This window comes from Toxorhynchites rutilus, chromosome 3 (genome assembly GCF_029784135.1).
Source record: "Toxorhynchites rutilus septentrionalis strain SRP chromosome 3, ASM2978413v1, whole genome shotgun sequence".
In the NCBI taxonomy this organism is placed as follows: Eukaryota; Metazoa; Arthropoda; class Insecta; order Diptera; family Culicidae; genus Toxorhynchites; species Toxorhynchites rutilus.
In genome coordinates, this window is record NC_073746.1 from 255382645 (window position 1) to 255406085 (window position 23441).

The 23441-nt window shown below is 36.9% G+C and overlaps 1 protein-coding gene across 2 annotated transcripts; it reads right to left on the minus strand.

The window, feature by feature from the left end:
- Positions 1-19212: 19212 nt before the first annotated feature.
- On the minus strand, positions 19213-20359 carry LOC129778705 (trypsin 3A1-like). Of its 2 annotated transcripts, none has more exons than XM_055785775.1 (5): positions 20274-20359; positions 19955-20205; positions 19662-19892; positions 19492-19595; positions 19213-19429 (listed from the first exon to the last, which is right to left on the minus strand). In XM_055785775.1, the coding sequence occupies exons 1-5, from the start codon at positions 20326-20328 to the stop codon at positions 19237-19239; spliced, it is 834 nt and encodes a 277-aa protein (XP_055641750.1). In that variant the 5' UTR covers positions 20329-20359; the 3' UTR covers positions 19213-19236. The 2 variants fall into 2 exon arrangements, with proteins under 2 accessions (XP_055641750.1, XP_055641749.1); XM_055785774.1 differs by having other exon boundaries at positions 19213-19447.
- Between the last annotated feature and the right edge of the window lie 3082 nt (positions 20360-23441).

The window sequence follows — 23441 nt, forward strand, 5'->3', positions numbered from 1 at the left end:
ACTATTGTGGTATGCCCCATTTTTTCTACTAGGCTTCAAGCTTATCTACTGCTTATTGATGAAGAAGTAGACTGAAGACTATTGCGAGATAGGTGCCAATCAGGAATAATCTGTTAGATGAAATTTATAGTTCTGATCGGCGACACAGACCAAACTTCCTTGGGATCCAGAATAGCTTTATCAAGGTGTTGAAGTCTGCGTCTTGTTAGAGTTGCAGAGCAAATGTTCCGAGATTTCGCTTTCGGCATTACAAAAGCGACAAATATCATCTTGCACTAAACCCATGTTTTGAGATAGTATTTACTCGTACAGTGTCCTGTTATAAGACCATTTCTTATTAAGGGAGTATTCTAGTCTAAAAATTTGAAAAAAATTAAATTTTTTTCCTTCATATTTCTGTAGTTTAGACATTCAAGAATATACTCTAGAAAGGACATATCGAAAATCATATTATTTACCGAGATAGAGCCATTTTTGTGATGCGGTATCTAACCTGGTACGGCCATAACAATGAACTTCAAACGCGTTTTTCTCGAAACTAGTTTTTTCAAACTGGCGTACACGATATCTCAAGTTCTACTGAACCGATTTATGTCAAATTTATATGAAAATAATCTGCATACATCGCTCTATCGCATGAACCAATAAAAAATTATAACTTTTTAATTTTACTATTTTTAAGAAATCGGTAAACGCAAAAAAAACGTTTTAAACAGCATTTTTGTTTTCAAACGGCCGCCATTTTTTTAAAACCCATGTTTTTGACTTGTCCGAGGTTCATGCCATAGCGACATCTTTACTGATTCAGAATCTGCTCGATTTTTTTGTTTCAGATAACCAGAAGGACTGGAATCGTGTACGCCATGGCACAACTTTTTTTTGAACACCCTCACTTCACCAGCATGTAACTATTCTAATTATGAATATTTTTTTTTCCGTCCTATTTTTGTTTTATTGTTGAAAGATAGATAAACGAATAATGATATAATGGATAGTAAAAATATTCTTTGTTTTATTTTTACGGAGTTCGAAAAAACGTCCGAAATTCGTGTCTCTACACTAGAATACCCCCTTAAGACTCTTATTAAGACTCAGCAATTGTTGAGTAATTCAAGTACTCGGCGTGATAAATTTTTTTGACTGGTTAAGTTGTACAGCCATCCAGTTGGCCGTCACTTCCCGGGTTTCCCATTTCTTCAGCACATTCTTCAACACACATTCAGACATTTCACAGAATGGTTCTGGACCAGTGAAGGGTGAGCTTGAGCAGCGTCTTGCGAGTTCATCTGCTTGTTGATTTCCCTCTATACCGCAATGGCCAGAAATCCAGTACAGTTGTACCGAACTTATCTGACATATTTGCCGTAAAAGGCAAATGCATTTACAGACAATTTTAAGTAGCACTTGAAAGTATTGAGGGCTTTAAGTGCCGCTTGACTGTCTGAGAAGATACAAATGTTGACATATCTATAATTTCTTTTAATCCAGATATTTATACATTCTATTATTGCAGCTACTTCTGCCTGGATAACTATCGGCCAATTCCCCATAGCTATAGAAATTTTGATTCTGGGACCATCCACTCCAGCACCTGTTCTGTTACCCATTTTCGACCCATCGATATAGAACAGGATTGAACCATTACGAACATTGGGACCACCTTCATCCCATACTGAACGAGAATGTTCGATCACTCTGTATGGAATGTCATTATTAGTCCTAGGTTCCATCCTATCAGTGTTCATCTCTGAGGATAGTCCAACGGGTAAGAGATTCAAGATGCTCAAGTGACCGGTTTTTTCCCCGTCTAATATTTTCTTATATCATCTTAGCTTTAGAGCGCGCTTTTCTTAGCCTCCAGCTGAACATGTTGACTCAAAGGTGAAGGTGAAGGATAGCCTCCAATTTCTTTGAGGGTGTGCTTCGCATTGCTCCTGTTACAGCAACGCATGCTAGTCGTTGAAGTTTGTGTAGTTTTTTTGTAGCTATTGTTCCCTTGACCTTAGGCAATGGTGGATCCATTAACACTTTGATCGCCCCGTCACCCAGATCCGTCTGTCGTTATAAAACTGCGTATTCCATGATCTTGAAAATTCAAGATGGCGGCCGCTACAATATGGCGGACTACATATTTTATCAAAACCCCATCAATATAGGTATGAAATGAAAGGGCTTGACTAGTAGAACACAGTTATTTGTGAAAATTGCAAATCCGAAATGGCAACTTTTTTTCAATTCATCAATATGGGTATCAAACGAAAGGGCTTGACTAGTAGAACTCTTAAGTTGAACTCTAATTCATTTACATCTACCACATTGTCGGAATTCATTATGAATATTACGTAATTGATGAAAATTTTCATTATTTTTGTTTTCGTTTGTCCATTCACACCGCTCAAAGTTGGATGTATCAAATCATCATATGAAAGTCTCCTGCGGACGTCGAGTTTTGTTGCTAATATCCTCTGCAGAAGCATCCATGCCATTGTTATTCGTTGACATTCACTCAGTTTATGCTTAAGTGTTTCTCGTGCAGCGTTGCAGTGTAGGCATTGCTCGTTGTCTACTCGTCCAATGGTGTGCCAAAGAACACGATGCTCCATTTTTTCGTTAACTAATAGGTACCAATAACTACGCTGGGCTGAAGTTAATTTGTTGCTTACGATGTTAAGCCACACACACCTCCAATTTACTGTGGGATGACGCAGCTCCACTCTCGGTTTGGCTGTCTGATCAATGAAAAAACGGTGAATTTGATCGGAGGATGGATTTTGTTGAATTTGAGATGGCAAACGTGGAAGTGTTTGCAGGACAGTTTTCAGGCAGGGAAAATTCGGTGGGGGATGGCGGGGATTTGCTTGAGTGATAAAGGAGGCATAGTAGGGAGTGGAACCGATCTCTTGAAGTTGCCGATTGATTAGTAGTGCTTTACATTTTAGCGCCGGTAGCTGTAGATTCAGCCCTCCTTGTTTACGTGGTCTTGCCAACTGTTGCATCGGAACGCGTGCTGGATGTCTGTTCCATAGGAGTATTCCCATAGTGGCAGTTATTTTTGCCGTGTGCATATTATACAATGGAAGAATCGAAGACAGATACCACACTTTTGCTGTAACGAACGTGTTGAGAAGTATCACTTTTTGATAAAGAGTCAGTGTGCGCGTAAAATGTAGCCGCACCTGATGTGCCATTTTTCCTGTCATTATATTCCAATTCATAGTGATCATAAGACGAAGCGAATTTGCGAAGATTACGCCCAGAATTTTTATATGATCTTCCGTTCTTAACCAGTCTAGATGCATCGGATTTCCATTCATAAAGCCGACATCGATCGACGTCGTTTTGTTTAGGTTGAGCAAAGCGCCTGATACTCTCCCAAACCGATGGAAAAAATCAAGCATTGCTTCTATTTTTCTCACAGATGTGACGACAACGCTAATATCATCCGCATATGCCACTATTAAGTCAGTATCGCACACACGCTCAAGAGAAACCAACAGAGGATGTAAATAAAGTACGAATGAATGCATAGAAATTGGGTCTCCTTGTCTCACAGATCGTTCGATGGGAAAAGGTGCCGTCATACATCCATTTACCAGCAGGCGAGAAGAGGATAGAGCTGCGATCCGTCTAAGCAGTTCTACGAGCTGGATGTTTATACCGAGAGAACGCATGTTCCCGAATAGAAACGAGTGTCTTACTCGATCGAAGGCATGGTCCAGATCGAACGATACTAGCTTACCGACTTGCTTTCGTGTGTTTAATCGCGCGATTCTGTCCTTGAGAGCCAGCGTGGCTTGGAATATGTTGTTGTGGCCGTTTGAACATTTCTGAGCGTTGGTGATAATGTGGTGTTCTGTCATTACTTTCTCTAAACGCATCTTCAATATACGGGAGAGGAGCTTATAATCGAAGTTAAGAAGGGAGATCGGCCTGTACGAATCAACAGTGTCTCCAGATCCTCTTTTTTTCGCCAGTACAATGACACCTTCTACAAACTTTGATGGAAAGTTGGACGCTAGGGCCTCATTTAAAATGAGATTCAATTAACGGTGGATAACGTCGAAAGTTCGCATGTAGAATTCCTTCGGAATTCCGTCTGGGCCTGGTGATTTTTTGGAGGCGCTCGATTTTATGGCGGTCCAAATATCAGCTGTTGTTATGGGATGCATACATGCCTCTTTGGATGGATCATTTTCTGGAATTATTTGGACACACTGGAAGTCTTCGGGTTGTTCTGTTTCTCCAACTGTCTCCGTATATAGCTCGGAAAAATATTGAAGCACGTGTTCTTGTATATGTCGTGAATCATCAATGATGTCACCACGATCTACATTTAGTCGTGTAATCGTAGTTCGTTTTCTTCTCCTTTCGCCGAGTTGGAAGATCGATAGAGGCTCTCTTGCTACTATTTGTTCATTAATGCAAACGAAAGCTTGTGTAAGCCGTCGCTGAAGAGCGAGCATTTCTCCCTTTAGACGGTTGATGATTGCTAACATTCCCGGATTCTGATAATAACTATCGTATGCTCGTCGTAACTGCGTATACAGCATTTGCTGCGCGCGGTGGAACTCATCATACACTTGTTTTGATTTCCATTTGAAGAAACTGGTTATTTTTGGCTTTCCGTACAATAGCCACCATTCCATCCAGCTACGATAACTACGCCTTTGCCGTGTCCAAAATTGCCATCGTGTGTGGAGCTCCGTTATGTTCTCGTTGGTAAGGAGATGGGGTCGAAGCGACCAAAAACCACGACCGTGGGGTTGTCCGAGGTTGGGTAGACATATCCGTGATGTTACTGCCATGTGGTCGGAAAACGAGCATACATGCGTATGTACATTTCGTAATTGCTCACATAAACCCCTGCTTACATAGATACGATCTAATCGAGCGGAAGAGTTGGCCGTGATATAAGTATGTTCGATATCATTTCTGCGCAGCTTAAGCCACACATCATGAAGCTGCAGCTGTTGAACGGTAGTTTGGAGAGAAGGACTCATGTTGTATCCCGTAGAATCACATTGTCGTATGACGCAGTTGAAATCACCGGCCATAATAATATGGTCGGTACGATGACGGAGATAGAAGGCGATCGTATCATTGAAAAAACGTTCTCTCTGAGCACGATGAGCCGTTCCGGACGGAGCGTACACGCAGCAAAGCGTGATATTTTGAATACGTAAAGCGACCAATCGCCCATCCAAACTTCTCTCCACATGCGAAAATTGGATTTAATCTTTCAATGCGATGGCGGTGCCTCTTCTAGTGTGATCGACATTGGCTATGACGTTGAAGGCCGGGAGAGTGAGTTGCTTTTCATACAACTCTCATATAGAGCAATTCCACCCCAAAGCTGCTGAGCCAACCCTCTACGATTTTTTTGAAACTTGGAGTTGTGCAATTATTAATCTCATTCTCAGTAAAAAATTTCAACTTGCTCCATCTTTTAGCATTTTATCTACCAAGCGCAAAGTATAATGAAAACGTATCACGTGAAAGGTCGGAGTTGCCAAATGCGATATCGTTTGTGACGATTATTCTCCCACAAAAGTGACATATGCTCTTAGTATGATATATTCACAGAATCTTCGCAATCGGTTGAACAGAATATTCCATATTCTCCAATAAAATTGTAGTTACTCATCGTCATCGAATATAATATATAGAGCAAGTTCGTTCGGTTGAATTTCATGTTTATTATCACTGGCAACACTGTACAATTGATTGAAAAATTATTTTTATAAGTTTTCTAATCAGCAGTCAGTTGATTTCATTCTGATTCAACAGAAAAGTAGTCCTGAATCGAACCCGAATTCATTGTTATCGTTGCCGTCTTATTTCTCTAGCGCACCGAGAGTTGAATTTGGGCCCCGCAAGAAACTCGACCGAATCGCTATGGGCGACGAATGTGTTGAAACATCCAAATCAAGCTGCCGGAGTTGTGAGGTCTTGCGTTGTCCAGTATCGGCACTATCAACACTATTCACAATTTCAGCGGTCTGGCTTGCTATTTTGCATTTTTTAACACCCTGTAACTCTCAATTGGATGAATCAAACAAAAACCAGTGAATTTTTTTTGTGTGAAATGTCCCCTTTACCACGAGACTAAACTTGAAGTTGTATGATCGATATGATCAATATCTCGATCACTGAAGCCAGCTACGAGACTATAATGGATTACTTTTTCCCCAACCTAACATATATTTTTTTTCAATTTTTGATAGGGAGTATCCAAAATCATTGACCTTTCTCCACAAAATCATAACTCGAAATCCTGATGTCTGATTGAAATCTGATGTTCGACAAAATTGTTGGAAAGTCAATTATATTTCTAAAAAATGACATAGCAAATGCACTGTTAAAAAAAACTTGCTCGAAATTTGATTCTAATTAAAAAACTGTTATCTCTAAGAAACAATTTATTTTTTTTTATGACGGACAGGGAGGGAAAGATGGACACCTATGTATGATTGATAAATTACATATTTATTTTAAATTTCAATGATGTACAAACTTGCAATACAGTGTATAATACCTTGACACTTACTGTGTACATCTAGCTGACGTGTTAAAATTGTAAATAAAAACAAAAAAGTAACCTACAAAGAGTAGCTCGATGGAAATTTTCGTCTGCAGCAAATAAAGTGTTATCGAGTAATTTTTTGGGATATTTTTCGTCACTTTTCTTCCAGTTTATAGAATCAGCTTTGAGTTTTCTCATTTTTACTCCAGAAATGTCGATGAAAATATACTTATCAAATCGGGTGAAACGGGCACTCAATGGAAGGGAAAACAAATTGATTATCTCCTCCTTCTTTATCTCAACAGGAACCCACTAACTGCGTTTGCAAGAGCAACTGGAAGTTAAGGATGAACCATCGGATGGAAGAGTCTGTGAAGCTGTTAACCCATTTTGCGCCAAACGTTTGGAAAATCGAACAGCAACTTTGATAATTTTTCATGTCTTTGGAATGCAACCATATGCTAATGTTTTTGCGCCAAAAGATAGCTTATTTATTACCTACCACTTACCATAAATTTAATTCAATTTTGTATAACTTTATTGGGCAATAAAGTCGATTTAAAGCGAGTATGACTGGGAGATGGTTCCAATATGAATAAAAAAAACTCAATAAAACTCAGATATATGTGAACTTTTCTACAATATTACTTTGATAATTGAACACACATTGTGACGAAGGGCAAAAATCATTCCATTGAGCCCTCCTACAAGAAAATAACAGAAATAAAATAAATAATTGTTCGAAAAATCGAGCGTTGGCCATAACGAAGATTTTTTTCTGTTGAATCACTACCAACACATCTAATTTCCACAGCAAATTCTAGTTTGTTCACTTTGGAAGACGGAAGGTTTTTTACATTTATTTTTGCACTTTCAATTGTGAATGTTTGTAAATATCGATTAATTTAGCTGGAGGAAATCACCATCACGATGATTCTAATGAGATTGCTGGTGTAAATATTCTTCCGCTGGATCCGGTGGGCGATCTCATCGGAGAGGAAAACTCAAATGATGATTCTATTCCACTGAATAATAACCTCCCAACCCTCAGTTTCGCAGTATATTTGTTATTTGCAGGTGGACAATGTTCGAATTCACGGGAAATGGATAATCGGAAGGAAAAAAAATTCTTTCCCACCGCCAAAAATTAAAATATATTGAATGCCGGTTGTATATTAAAATTACATGAAAAAAGAAAGGTTACATACATCTCACCACAGGTTGATTAATTCAGGTTTATACTTAGAAACATTCATCCTTCTGGACTTGTTCTCACCGAAATGTGAAAATAATGCATTTATGAATGCAGTATATTTGCTAATTGAAGTGACTTTTGGTTCGCTGTATGTTTGTACTGGCGATAAAAAAGTGCGGGTTTCGGCCAATGTTCGATTCTTCGAACTGTAATTTCCCGAAAAATGGAATATTGGAAAAAAAATAATTGTTTAACATTGGGTTACTTTACCGTCAATAATCAAAATTACACCAATGGCTTAGGCAAAAAAAAACGACTTGTCGTTAATAGTTTAAGGATGGGTCCCCCGTGAACATAGCTGCGTTGGATTTGAACATTCTAAGAACAACACTCATACGGCACCTCACAAAACCCAATTTTTCACCACAGCTGGGATTACTTTCGACAGTTTTCAGTCAGCAGTAGGAACACGAACTAGTGCGACATCTCCTCGACCTAGTTTCTATGGGAAGTCCATGGCGGAAGTCAGAAAATTGGCTTTCGAACTGACGAAAAAACGGACTGAAGCATTCGTTCAATAAACCAACTCAGATGGCTCAGATGATTGAAATAAATCAACTCTGATGGCTGGCTTAGCGGTTTTTAAAACGTAATTCAAATCTGTCATTCCGGAAGTCGGAAGCTATTTTAGATTTGAAAAAATGGGAAAAATTACAAGGTCCTTCTAGGTGTTTTCAATCAAGCCTTTTTGTTCAATCATTTTTAAGGGCTTTTTGAAGTCCTCCATTTATTAAGTACATCAACTTGAATGTGAAAATATAACTTTTCAGTTAGTGTCCATCTTTGTCATCCCAGGTGTCCATCTTTCCCTTCAAGTGTTCGTCTTTCGCGACTCATTCTAATTTTTTCAAATTTACCGGACACATTAATTTTGCTAATTGTCTGCCTCAAAAACAAATTTTATTATAGAAAGAGACTTAGACTATTAATTTGTGGTAAGATAGCTATTTTTTTTGTGAAATTTACGAAAAAAAATTAACTTTTACTTAAGCCGTCCGTCCTTACTACCCTTTCCCTATTTTTGTTAAACAACTGATTTATTTAACAAAGTTTAATTTATAGTGGCGCTATGTAGGACTCACCAAAATGAAGATATGGAGTCCTAAAAATTAATTTTTAACAATCAGTAAGAAGTTGAACGACATCGTGCTCTGCAGTGAACACTCTATTCCCTCAAACTCCCATCCGCCCAATCAATGACGAAAGGCACGAATGAAAGTGGGCATGAGATACAAATGATAACCATGAGTAAATCTTTTTTGAAATTCTTCAGTAACTGGCGAAACGTGACATGCCTGAACGATGACCATGGCGTCTTGTTGTACATTAAAGTGGAACATAAGATTTGCTTGCTTTCGTTGTATATTGGCACTGATGTCTTGGGCCAGGGGATTGATCGTATCAATAAGTTTGAAAGCGACGTGACTTAAGGCGTCCGGATAAAATCGAACGAACTTCCAACTTTCAACAGTTTCACAGCTCATTTTCATTCATTTGCCTGGCTGGCTGGCTGAAGTTTTCGCAGTAGAACCATATTAAAGCCCATCTGATGAGTAATAGACTTCGAATCTCCGCAAATTGTGCTGATAAATTATTCTCCGGAAATGAAATCATAAAGCACACATGTTCGTTCCCTACCTTCGGCCGATTTTTTTGCACATAAAAAAATTACGGCGTTCCGTTTGGTGGACGGCAGCAAATAAAAAAAACCAGTATGCATGCATGAATTGATGGGTTGTCGATTTTTGGGTGGTTTTCTCATTTTCACCTGTTATAAATTTCACTGTGGTTGCTGAAAAAAAGTATAATTGAAAGTAATGCATGCCGTAGCCCACCGAGTTGACTTTAATATTAAAGCCACACAGGCGGGCCACATAGGCGGGAATGACTAACTCAGCTGATGGATTCAGCGTTGAGAATTTTAAAATGGAAACATGTAGGAAAACATTCATTGAGAACCTCCAACCACATGCGATAATACACTCGATGAATATAATTAGGGATCATAGGGCGAACTTTGTTTCGTATGATCATTCCAAAAAAGTTTCCTAAACAAGTCAACAACATTTTGAACTGCCCTCATCAATTAGCTTCTATTTTATTCTAAAAGTACAAGTGGGACCTTTTACTACACGAGGCGCCAATAAATTTTTCGATTTTTGGTTATGTTCCATTCAAATGTCGTTATCTTAAATTTAATCCATTTTTATCCACGCTTTTCAGTTAAATCATATTTTTGTTGATTACCTTGATGAGACGATTTCTAAACATGGACTTATTTAGATGGAAATGGAAATGAGATGGAGTTTAGATCCGGGCTGCAGTGTCCCATGAATGCTTCCATCAGAACTTCATATTTTCAATCACCCAACGTTTAGTTAGATTTGACGTATGACAAAACGCCCCATCTTGCTGTAGAACAACCTGTTGATTGAATGAAAAGTTGGCCTTCACCCTGGTCTTCGGAATACTAATATAAACTTCAGTATTAAGTTTAACGCCAAAATCAATAAACACGGAAGCGTTTTTAAATCCTTAGACTCCACCAAGCCAGCAGGACGTTCCTTTCGAAACTTAAATTTCACTTTCTCTAGAACATGATCAAGTTATTTGAAATGATGGACGCAGAGTCGATGCTCTTCGATCAAATCACTCTCAACTCCCTCATACGAATCTGTGAGTAAGTGGAGCTTTACTCTTGCTATCTTCGTGTGTTACTATATAATAACTACATCCTTTCGAAAAATCATTAAGTCTGACGGTGATCCAACCTCTCTCCGTCCACACACGTTGCTGCTTGCAATAATAAAAATATGATTATTTGTGCTATTAATAACACGACAATTAAATCAACTGTTTCATAGTGTTCGATCCAACTGCACAGTGGAACAAAAGGAATTCTCTCGCGCCGAGAAATTGGATTGTGTATAATTTACCAAATGTATCGAAAAGGAATAACATGTGAACTGATACGCTTATTTATATTCAAGTAAGCACCAAAATGATTGATGCTCTCGTAATTCTATCAGAAAATGACTGAGCAATAATTGTGAGAACTAGATGGAGCTTGTATCAAGTCAGGTCAGTTAATCAATTATAGAGACTTTAAACTTTTTCAGTTCATTCGTCTCTAGGGCCTTTTTACCTTGGAAAACTTTACTCTTCCAGCACTACAACTCCACCCTCATTGCCTCGAGTAAGGCATTCGATCCCTCGCCGTCCAGCTCGTCCAGTCGGTGTCCTCACGAAGAATGAGCTTGTATCGTTTAGATAACGGTTTTCAAATAGTTCGATAGTTAGTTTCATGACATATATTATTTTATTCAATGACATATATTATGTTATTCAATTGACGCAAAAACCTCATCAATCCATCATGAAATAACTAAGCAATAAGCGTTTAAAATTGGACATTTTTCACGATGCGATCGATTTTCAGTTTTCAATATGTACCCCCAATATGTTTTGAAAGTCGTAATCCTACGTCAAAAAACTTTTTCCCTGTAAAAGTGCCCATCTTCTGATGTATGACTTGTAAGGGCTATTCATATAACTTTTTTGAGAATTAAAAAAATACGTTTTTGAGAAAAATGAATTTCAATTTTTTAAATAATTTTTTTGAAAGAAAATTTTGTATTTTTTATGAAAATTTAAACAATTTCCTTCATTTCATTTTTTGATTAAAATGTTGCACATATTATAGTGCTTGAGTTATAATTTTTTTTGAAAAATTAGGCAAAAAACTTTGTCCCTTTTCAAAAAGTAGAAATAGGGGTTCAACTCATAAAACGATTTGGCATGTAATTTATATGTGACAAATTTCATGCCAACTCGTCGATTCGCAGGTTCGAACAGTTATCAGATTGAGTCAGATAGGTTCATCGTGGGGTTGTTTACTCTCTCGATAAAAGATGTGTGTGAGAAAATACCAGCGGAAAGAGTATCCTGTGAAGCATGGTGCTCGTATGTAATTCGTTTAAATCCGCGTTTGAATGCTCATCCAAGAGCTATACTACCAAACAAGCAACTGGTCACTTTAAGCCCCTCCCCCTTCTTTAATTTCTTTAATGAAATCATACATTCGAAAAACGTACACGTAACGCGATGAGCAGACTAACGGTCAATAAGCTTGGTTGCTTAGCAAGTACAGAAAGGGGCGAACAATACATCAAATCAGTTTTATAATCAGGAATTCCCCGAACGTTATGACGTACATGTGTGTTTATTTTTTTATCAGCATTACACATTCCCAATCCGAAATAAAAAAAATTGATATTTTTTTATAACCATTGTTGTTTTCCGTCATAAACGCAGACTACACTTATAATCCATTCGAATTCCTCACAACAAGAACAGTATTATCATTACTATGGATACAAACAATTTGCTCAAGCAATATCCAAATTAATGTCATGAGTGTACTGAGAACAAACGCGTCACCTATTTTTCCTATTTTTCATCACAATTGAGATATAACCACCTAATTTTGCATGGGGATATCGCGGATGACACATATCACTTGTCCAAACTGTTTTTACATGAATTGTAGATCCGTTATGTATAAATCATAATCGTAAAAATAAATTCTCCTCTGATGCTGAATAAAACCATCCTCACTCACCCTCCGGCAGGAACCAAATATCAATATTTATAACCGGATTTGGTTGATTTTTTTGTTGTTGCTAGCTAGCTACATATACTCTACTAACTTTCAGACCAATAACCGTTCACTATATTAACTGCGCTGGCGACAACAATAGACGCTGCGAAACAGCAGTCTGTTTATCGCCCGCAGCAATTTTCCAAATAACATCGTTAGCACTATGTACATCATGCTTTGTTATTCATTCAAGACATATAGAATAAAACTCTCCTCTAGAGAACAATTTTTTTTTATGACGCATAGAACGTTCCGGCTGAAGAGGAGTGAAGTTCGTTGGGAATCGATTTAGTCGTAGATTTTCCTTTACAACCACACATGATATAAGAATCTTTGTAAAATTAAAAAGTACATGCTGAAAACTTTGGCAAACAACATATTTATTTTTTATTGATATTGACACGCTGATAAAATTTCATGTGGATGATATGATATGTTGTTTGCGAAAGTATTCAGCAGGTACTTATTAATATTACAGAGATTTTAATATTAATAAATATAATTATGGGCGAAAATATAAGTTTTAAATTTATTCGAAATCCGCCAACTGCGAGCTGATTCAAACAGTTCGAAATCTTCGAAGATGAAGAATGAATATCGACTCTACACTCAGTAGCTTCGCTTCGACTAGGACTACTTCGGCATTCGTCTTCAACATGCCTTGAATTGACTAGAAATGAATTGACGAGTGTTAGGAGCGAGGATGACAGATGAACTATTCCATCAAATGGTTATTCTAATTGACGAGACCAATGAATACAAATCTGCCTCTTCATTCGACCTGACTTCGATCCACTCTCCTACTCCCTCTGACACGAATCTCGTTACCTGCGTATACAATCTTATGTTTACGTCCATATAAAGTAAAACGAAAACTTGATTTTTGATGCAAAAAAGTAGTTACAATATGAATGGACGGCTTCATTGTTTGCTCACCGTGAACTCAAACCAACGAACTTAGACAATTACCAGGTATGCTATAGAGGCTCTCACGTTAGCATTAGTAAATAGCGTGCAGTTTGGAAGGAATTCTAAACAAAATTTTAGTTTACTTTGTCTCCGAGTTCAATTTTGCGGAAAAAAAACATACAGAAAAACGGGTTTATATCAACAAAATTCACAAATTTGTCACTGCACGCTATTTTATATGTGTGAGTAATTTCTAGCTCTCCTGTGAGTAAAATCTAGCTCTCCTGTAGTATATGTAGTATATACAACTTTGAACTCAAACATCGATACATGCATACATGATACACGAGTCACTTCAATATGCAATGAAGCCTATTTGACGGGGAAGAAGGAAGTGAGATAGTTGAGTCATAGACAATTACATGCAACAATCGCATCTAATGCGACATGGATTTTTGTATCGGTAGGTTCAATTAGAGGCAAATCACTGTAATTGGATTGCTCAGATTTTGAATGACAAAAAAGTAATTTCATTTATTTTGACTGCAAGAAAAAGCTGTTCATTGATGGCTTATATCTCTCCTATATCTCTCGCTATCGATGCAATCTCAGGTTTGTGGAACGAATGGTTCGGATTCCGGTTCAGAAATATCTGCCAACACTCATATTGAAAGGGTGTTCCAATTTTTTTTATTGCCCATCCAAGACCAGACGACTCTCAATATCAAACAAACAGGTGATGGACAAATTCCTGCTCCTGGTCCGGAGTAAACAAGAAATTTTTGATCCCAGCTTCGATGAGCATCCACCGGAGATGTGCCGATGAGTGTTGAGCGAAGCGATACCATGAGCTCTGACTGGTTTTTTTGTTGACATGTTTTGTTCAACGTTAGTGTTGGCTTTTTCGGTTAAACGTCAATTCAGCTCTGCCTTTTTGCCTGAAAAAAATGGCAGAGGGTGACGGTTTCACCCCGAATGTACTTGAAATTTCAAAACAATGTTTTAGAGCATATATATGCATTAAATCTACCTGCCGTCTAACAAAACACACTGAACAGTTATCTAAGATGAATTAGGATCACAAAAAGTATCGAATTTTCTTAAATTTTTTGACTAATACACCTCGATTCCTCTAGCGTAATTCTACACGGGCTGTCTCCTGCTTGCTGACTCGTTCTGTTTTGTTATTCGTTTTGACAGCAAAACGACTTCCGCAGCTTTGGGGTGACTCGAAACATAAAAATGGCAAGTGTCTACAAGGCACATCGGAACCTTTGCAAACAATGTTTTTAACTGAAAAAATCAGGGGGTGTCGATTTTACCCTAATTTCCCCTAATAAATTCTGCATTATTTTAACAACATCCCCAAATTCATTGGAAATTTGTCAAACTATCGGAAAAATAAAACGTATTAAAAGAATGTAAAGCACAATACGAGATTCGTGAACCCATGACTTCAGTAACCACTATCTTGCTTCGGAAGAGATATACGGATAGATAACTAACAAAAAAAAGTCTTTCGAATCGTTACACGGCTTCCGGAGAGCACACGTATGAATTTCACTATCTCTGACATTTTAGCATGTAGAGTAGATGTATCATATGAATAGCAGAAATAGATCCCGTCACCGCAGTAAAGACTGGAGCAATAAAAATTGCTCCACAGCTCCAACATGTGTGAAAGGAAAGATTTTTTATGCTGCGAGATCAGCCTCGAAACGTGATACGACGGCTTGCATATGTGTTCCAACTCCTATATGATATATGACACATAGGACTGAGAACGTTACAGCTTACCTGGACACATTTAACAGTTGTGTTTCCGGGTAGTCAGCAATTAGTTGGACTAATAAAGGGTTCCACACGATGCACGACGTCAATAAAGACTAATCTCTAGAGGCTAATTTTTTATAAGGTTTGAAGGTATGGAATGCTTTCTCTCTTACTTGAGTAAAGTATTCGCATAACGTATGTTTTTGAAACGTCGACGTACATTACTACGGAATAAATGACTCTATAATATAACCGACTGTTAGTTAAATTGATCACAAAAAATACATTTCAAACACTACAGTGCGAGGGTCACTCGATAGACTAGCAAAACAAGTATAATAAAGCCACATTTTTTCTCTAAAAGTATTCTCCATGAAGATCAATACACTTTCGCATGAGTTTCAACCAACTCATAGAGCACTTGCATAACTCCGAAGATACTTGCAAACAATTTTTTTGACAGATGATTATTTACACATTGTCCAGTATGTTGGCAGCCAATCCTGGCTTAGCCAACGTTTGCACTAGCTTGCCGCTTTCGGACCACGTCCGTTTCCGATTTACGTTATCGTGAGTGACCCACTTCTTGGTACCAGGAACCATCCGTCGATTTTATTGAGAGGCAACACGATTCGCAGAAGGGAAGGTGACACCCATACATCGAAAATTTTAACGTAGGATTACGTCTTTCAAATCTGTGCTGGGTTGAGTGTTTAATATTTCTAAAACGAGAGCGTTACGTTTGGAGTGTAAGGTTTTGAGCGTTAGTACCTTTGTTCTTTGGAGAATGAACGAAGTGGTATGATAATCACTTCATTCGAAAGATAAAAGTTATACGAACGATGTTTGTTACTTTTTGACCCAAAAACTGGTTTCAATGATAAAAAAAAACTACTTCCATGACAATTCTATGCCATTGGCAGCACCATCTTAGATTTCAGTGAGACGTTGTGGGCGTAAAGATATTGGGTATTCAAGCAACTTTGCAAATCTCGAAAAAAATTGGAATATTCTTTGAAAAAAACCAAACCTTTTTTCTAAAATTGTTACAAAAACTTCTAACTCAAAAACAAGAAAAACTAGAAAATTTTGACAAAAAAAGTAGAATTTTTTATGGGAAAATTCAAAAATTAAAAAAAAAATTTCAATTCAAATTTATTTTTCCCAAAAATGTACTTTTTTAAAATGGTAAAAAATATAATATAAGAATAGTTCACACAATAAACAACAAGTATTGGATCAAACCATTGAGGGAGATGGCGAATCTTTCGGCTGAAGGAGGCCTGAATGATGATAACTCAGATTGTCGAATTCTGGTCTGTTGGAAGACCATTTGGATTTTACTTGTGTGAAAAATTAAGACACTTTGGGAAACTTCTAAACACTGAATTTACTATCGCGATCTTTCACAGTTGGAGATTGGATATGGAATGACAAATGTTGCATTGGTAGAGATCGGTTCGTATGCACTTACTTGTTCGTATGCGTTTCATGTTGTGCCTTGAGTTTTGCTTCTGTTTGTAGTTGTGTCGGACACTACACATTGCATTTAAGATGGGTGGGGAATGGATTGGATGGGAATAAGAATAAGGATGGACATGGGAATCTATTTCATGGGAACCTTGCTTAACATTCGCACTGTCGGTCGCGAACAACAAGTCATCCATGCATCGGAAGAAGTGCACTTCTACGGAAAGTTTTTTTTCTAACTTTATGTTTTCTTTAAAAAATTACTACTCATGTTCAACTCATACATTTTTGCGTGTAGATTCTCGTGATTGACATGTTTTTCAAACTATGTTACTACTGAGAAACATAAAATATGTTTGTGAGCAATTATTGGCGTTTTATCTCAGGACTAACCATTCTCGAAATATAACCAATTTAGTATAATTATAATCATGTTCGTGAATTATTAGAAAATGCATTCTGTTGTAGGACATTACGTCTGATGTTCCGACATCGTAGAAAATGAGCAATAAAATTACCATAAAATCGATTATATCCTGAGAACGGTTAGTCCTGGATGAAAAGTTATGCATAGTTTTTCATGTATAATTGCATGTAAATTCCATTTTTATGTTCTTCTTGGATGGCACTAACGTTCCCAGTGGAACTTTTGTCTTCTCAAGGTAGGTGTTACTTGCGTCAATTTTATTAATAGCACTTAGTTGAGATTTCTATGCCGAATAATACGCCTTGAATGTATTCTGGAGTGGCAAGCTCTAGAATATGCGTGACCACCATTTTTATGTTACTTTTCTTAAATGGTTACGATTTTACAAAACTTTAAAATTTTATAAACTTGCTAAAATTTATAACTCCATTCCAATTTTGTTAAACTGGAAGAGTTTTCCAATGACAATACACAAAAAAATATCGAAAGGATGGAGTTTGGAGATATAAATAATAATCAATTTTGAGTAACGTTAACAGTACAGGTAAAATTTTATTTTTTTCCTAAATAGTTAATTATTTTTCTAAGAACTTTTTCATACATCATATTTCAATCAGACATCTGAATTTTGAGTAATAATTTTTTAAAAGAAAATTTTATGATCACGCCCTTTTTAAAAATCAGTCGTTATTTGAATTAGTCATATTGATAGACGAATTTCATGCCAACTCGTTTTAGGATTTTCATTAAACAATTTTTTTTAATATAGCTGAAAACAACTTTATTTTAAAATAAAAATTAATTTTTCTCAAAAACGTATTTTTCCAAAATTCCCAAAAAATATGAATAGAAATATAGGAAATTGTTTAGGTTTTCATTACAAAATATTAAACAATATTTTTTCTAAATTCTTTATATTTATATATATAACATGGCAAACGCAAGAATTCACACACAAAAATGTTACGAGTAAAACATTATTTTTGCAGGAGTCTTCATACTAAAATACAAACTTCCAAGTTGACGTCTTCGACCAAAGTTCATATTCTAATAAGATCTAAAACTTTGTTGAATACAATATTTATTTTATTTATTTATTTCATCTTTATTTCATCTGACTATATATCGTCATATTGAAAAATTGATATTGATATAGATATCTTGACTTTTAACAATATTAGGATTAGTTGTAATTTTTTCAAAGAAAACATGAAAAAGTTGTTCTTCGCACAATGCAAACAAATTCAGCCATTCCATGCCAAACCGATATAATGGTTCTCAGATATACATGAAAATTGTTAGTTCATCGCAAAATATTAGACCCGTATTATTTTTTTTTTTTTCGTTAGGGTGACCATTTCCATTTTAGGGTGGTCCGAAAAATCATTTTTTTTCACTTTTTCCTAAAAATGATTTTTTTTCTAAATTCATAATTTTTGAACCACTGAACCGATTTAAATGATCGACATATCAAATTGAAGCCAATGAACTAGCCTTTTGTTAAAGAATCTTGAAGTTGCACGAAAGAAAGGGATTTTATTTTCGTCATAATCGATTGTAGTCGTTTTTTATTGTTTTCATGGTTTTGGACTAGAGGGCGCTATATAGGTGTACCGGTAACTTTCTTCAGTTCTACAACAGATGGCGTAACTTGATTATTATTCTAGTGAATCAAATTTTCGGAATTCGCATTCGTTGAAAAACTACTATCATTGCGCGTCTTTTTCAGTATATTTCAATAAGATCGACGGCCGCGCGGAATACTCACGGCCAGAAGGTTATACTGTCTATTTGGTGGGATCAACTGGGTGTCGTGTACTATAAGCTGCCAAAACCAAATGAAACCATTACGGAGGACCTCTACCGACGACAATTGATGCGTTTGAGCCATGCACTAAAGGATAAACGGTCAGCGAAGACACGATAAAGTTATTTTGCAGCACGACAATGCTCGTCCGCATGTCCCGAAACTGGTTAAAACATACTTGTAAATGCTGGAATAGGAGGTCCTATCCCACCCGCCGTATTCCCCAGATTACTACCGTTTTCGATCGACGCAATATGGCCTGGTTGAACAGCACTTTTCGAATTTCGATGATGTTTTGTCCGACACTGTAAAATCCTATATAAAAAACCAAAGATGACTCTTCTGGATAACACTTGATTCAGTTAGTCAATGAAGGAGAATAAGACAATTTAAAATAAAAACAATTATTTATTCAGATACCAGCTACCTTAAAAATAAATCGTCTCACAGTATCTCGTCCTAAATTAGTATAAACAGCAGGAAGTGGTCCTCCGCAGTCGGTTGATCCCCAGGACACAACTCCAATTTGTCGACCACCGGTAACCAATGGTCCACCGCTATCACCATTACAAGAGTCACGCCCTGCCTGACCAGCGCAAATCATACTATCAAGAATAAGAAACCTATCACTTTTTTCTCATAGAGTAGTTTTATTTCGTGAACATACTTATTAGTAACGAGTGACTCGCCCCAGAAGCGACCGCACTCTTCTCTCGAAATTATAGGAATATCTACAGCATGTAATAGGTCTGGCAGTCGATCATTACTTTGCTGAAAAATAAATTACAAATCAAAAACGCTTCCAAATATTTAGTAATGAGGTATCAATAGACATACCATTCTTCCCCAACCGGTTACCATGCTTCGCAGTCCTTCAAGTGGCTCATATCCTTCGGATGCAATGAGAATTGATTTCACATCAGTACTTTTGAAAGGTCCCGAAACTCGTAACAAGGCAACATCATGATCGAACAACAGCGGGTTATACTGAGGATGAACGGCTATTTGGGAAACGTTGTAGATAGTGCCGCCGAACGACCGGTCGCTGCTCCCAGCTCGAAGTGAAATCTAATGGAAATGACATCTGTTTCATGGCTGTGTGATACAAAACACTAACAATTGATACCAACGGCAGAAAGGTTCTTCTGTGAAGCAACGCAATGTGCGGCTGTTAGAGCCCAATCACGGGAGATCACAGATGCACCGCAAATGTGATAACTGTTGCTTCTTAACGACAGTTGATAGGGAAAACTTCTAACATCCACCGAATGACCGCCGATGATTTTTTCCAACCCTATAACGCGCTTCATGAATTTGGAGGCGTTTAGTTTGGCTGCATTTGGGATAAGCTGATAGGCCTCCCATATTTCATCAGTTTCATCTGTTTTTAAGCCATTGCATTCGGACAAAATTAACTTTAAAATATACGTTGATCGAACACTTTAATACCTGCACATACGAGAGCCACCACAGATGCTGCTAAAATAAACCTCCACAGTTTCATTGGACACTTTCTCGTTCTTCGCAATAGCAGCATCAATTACCACCAGTTTAGCAATAAAACATCCCTCTTATATAGTCCGTTGTGCTGTGAGTAAAAACATTGACACCAATCAACGCAACTACATGCCACACAAACGGGCTTCTTCAACACCATATCGATGGAGAGTTTCCCCTCACTCAATCATTGTCATCGCATAACATCGAACAATCCTGTGTACAACAACCGTCAACCATATGTCACACTGGTTGTAATCTATCACGCCACGATAACCATCGTCTGCCAGATAACTCGCGCAAGGGAAATTACTTCCTGTGTGCCCTTTTCCGAGGCTCACACTATAAGCGCCGCTATCGGAATACATACGATATAGTTTACGCACATTGAATGATTCATAAATGTAACTCTCCTATATTTTTCTCATTACAATGGTATGACTTTATAAACAAAGATACTTTTGACGCTTACCTAGGTAAGAACCGTAATCTGTTTTAGAATTCGATTAAGAGAAGAAAAGATAAGCATATACAGTATACTCGCGGTTCGCGGTCACAGACCGAAAATTGAACTTCTCTGTAATGTTGCCATTGTGTATTTTTCAGGCTTTATTGGCATTTATTTCAAGAAGAGGGTATGATTGAATGAAAAAACTCCAAAAAATATGTTTTCTTCATCTTTATTATGTTTTAATAGTTATCTCATTCAGCCTCCTCAAAATAGAGTAATTTTTGATACTCCAACACAAATAACGAATTTCGAATTTTTCACTGTTATTAATTGAAAGTAAGCAACTGAATATAATTCATGGAAGTAGAAAGAGCTATAAAATAACATAAAAACGTATCAATCGATTATGGTTTTATTGGAGTAAGGATCAGAACATAGTATAATTGAATGCTCGAAACAAACATATTTCACATTTTATGCAGTTGTTGCGTATTTTTCGGGTCTTTATCAAAGAGAAGAATGTATAACGACCTTCTAGATAATTACCAGATGATAAAGGTTCTGAAATATAAAGTTTGCATGTTTCTAATATTCATTGTCTCTGTTTTCTTGGTAAACTAAGAATTAATGCCTTTTTTTAGATGAGGCATAAAAAGATGATATAAAAGGATTTCTAGGAACTTGCTTTTCTTTTTCTTGTTTTCTTGTCGATATTGTCCATTATTAAAAAAATATCCCCGAAACTGTTACTGTTAAAAATAACCATAAGCTACCGATCAGTTTATAGTTTACTGTTTACAATTCTTCCACAAGTGAAATTCTTTCACAAGTGTGTATATGTATGACCATTATATTTAGCGTATAACTATGCGAAAGTCAAACATTTATATTTTGCTTTTGAACGTAGGAATCTAACTACGAATATATCGACGAATAGTTAATATATGGATCCGTTCAATACAGTTACAAAAGGGACTGAAATCAAATAAGAATAGCCCTGTAATGATCTTATGCATTATATTGAATAAATATTCCACGCCACTAACATTATTTTATTCATTACATTCAACAATATTCTAGAATATGAAAAAAGGCATTTGTCCAAAAAAGTTAATCCTATACTCGCGTCGGTGTGTCAGACCGAAAGTGTTAAAGAACGGGCACACGTCCCCTTTGTACCAACACATGCGATACGCTAAACGATGACGAACGACGAATAACGAAGCTAGAGAGAATCGCAAAGTCGTAGTGTTGATATTTTCTGAGAAATGAACGAATTATTGATTTCTCGGTTTGACAGACCAATGCGCGAGTACAGGAGGGTTAAGAGAAGAAAAGATAAGCATATACAGTATAGAACAGGGGTTTTCAGATTTGTTTTATGGCAGAGCATCTTTTATAGCAGAAATATATGACGGAGTACCGGCATTTTTTCATCAATAAAACAAATTCTATCTGTATTGACATTACTCAACTGAGAACAACTCTATTTTTGTCACGCGTATCAGTTACACGATATCTAACCAGGAGAAAACAAAATAAATAACTATATTCCCAGTGAAATTGAATTGAAGATTATTTTTTTCAAGGTGGGTTTTCAAGTGGAAGCATTTGCTATAATTTCGCTGAGCACAAATTTCCCGCGGAGCACCATTTGAAAACAGTTTACATGCCTATATTTCTTCTCATGATATCAAAATCGGCCTAATGGAAGAAATGAGGAATAGAACAAGTAAGGTTACCAAAGAGATGACATGTGAAACTTGTGAATTGTCCTCAATGATGTGAGTTGAGTGTGCTGTTATTAATAGAGAAAACATTTATTTGAACACCCATGAAAAGTAGAAAATTGTAAGGGGTTGTATCTAAGACACGACCGCATAAACGCAATTATATTCGTAGAACTACGCAATTATATTCTGCAATCCACTTGTTTACCACTTCGAATATTATTATAGAATGCATCGAAATTTTTGTAATATATTATGTTTTTCGTTGCAAATAAATTTAATGAACGTCCTTTTACGTTTCGATATGATGACTAGGACTACCAAAATATGCGATAGGGAGAGTTGTCAATTGATTGTATTTTACATTTCCCTCTGAAAATATTGCACATCTCATGTTTACGTCGTTCTCGAACCTCGAAAGTTCATTCACCTCTAGTATCTGAAATGATCATTTTCCCAGGCTTCTCAGTTTAAAGGTACGTTTTAGGAAAACATATTCCGGTCTGCTCAACGACAAGCCAGTATAAAAGTACTCAACACCACAAAATACCCCCGACTTGCATGTATTTGCAAAGCGGATTCCCACAGGCACATTGATTTTGAGGTCCGTGTTAGGGAAACACAGCTCGGTGGGAACAAAAATACCCCCGACTTGCATGTATATTTGCAGAGCGGATTTCCACAGATACATTGATTTTGAAGTCTGTGTTGAGGAAGCGTAAATCGGGCCAATCTAAAGTTGGCAGTTAGGGCGTTTAGATAACGATTGACATTTTACAGTCATTCAATTGTTTATCTCATGAAAAAATAATATTTTATTAATTTTGATAGACGCGTAGAAATATTTCCTATTGATTGATGCAAACATCTTTCCGATCTGTTAAGAAATGTTCGAGTTATAAGCATTCGATATACTGGCAGGGTTAGCACACAAATCGG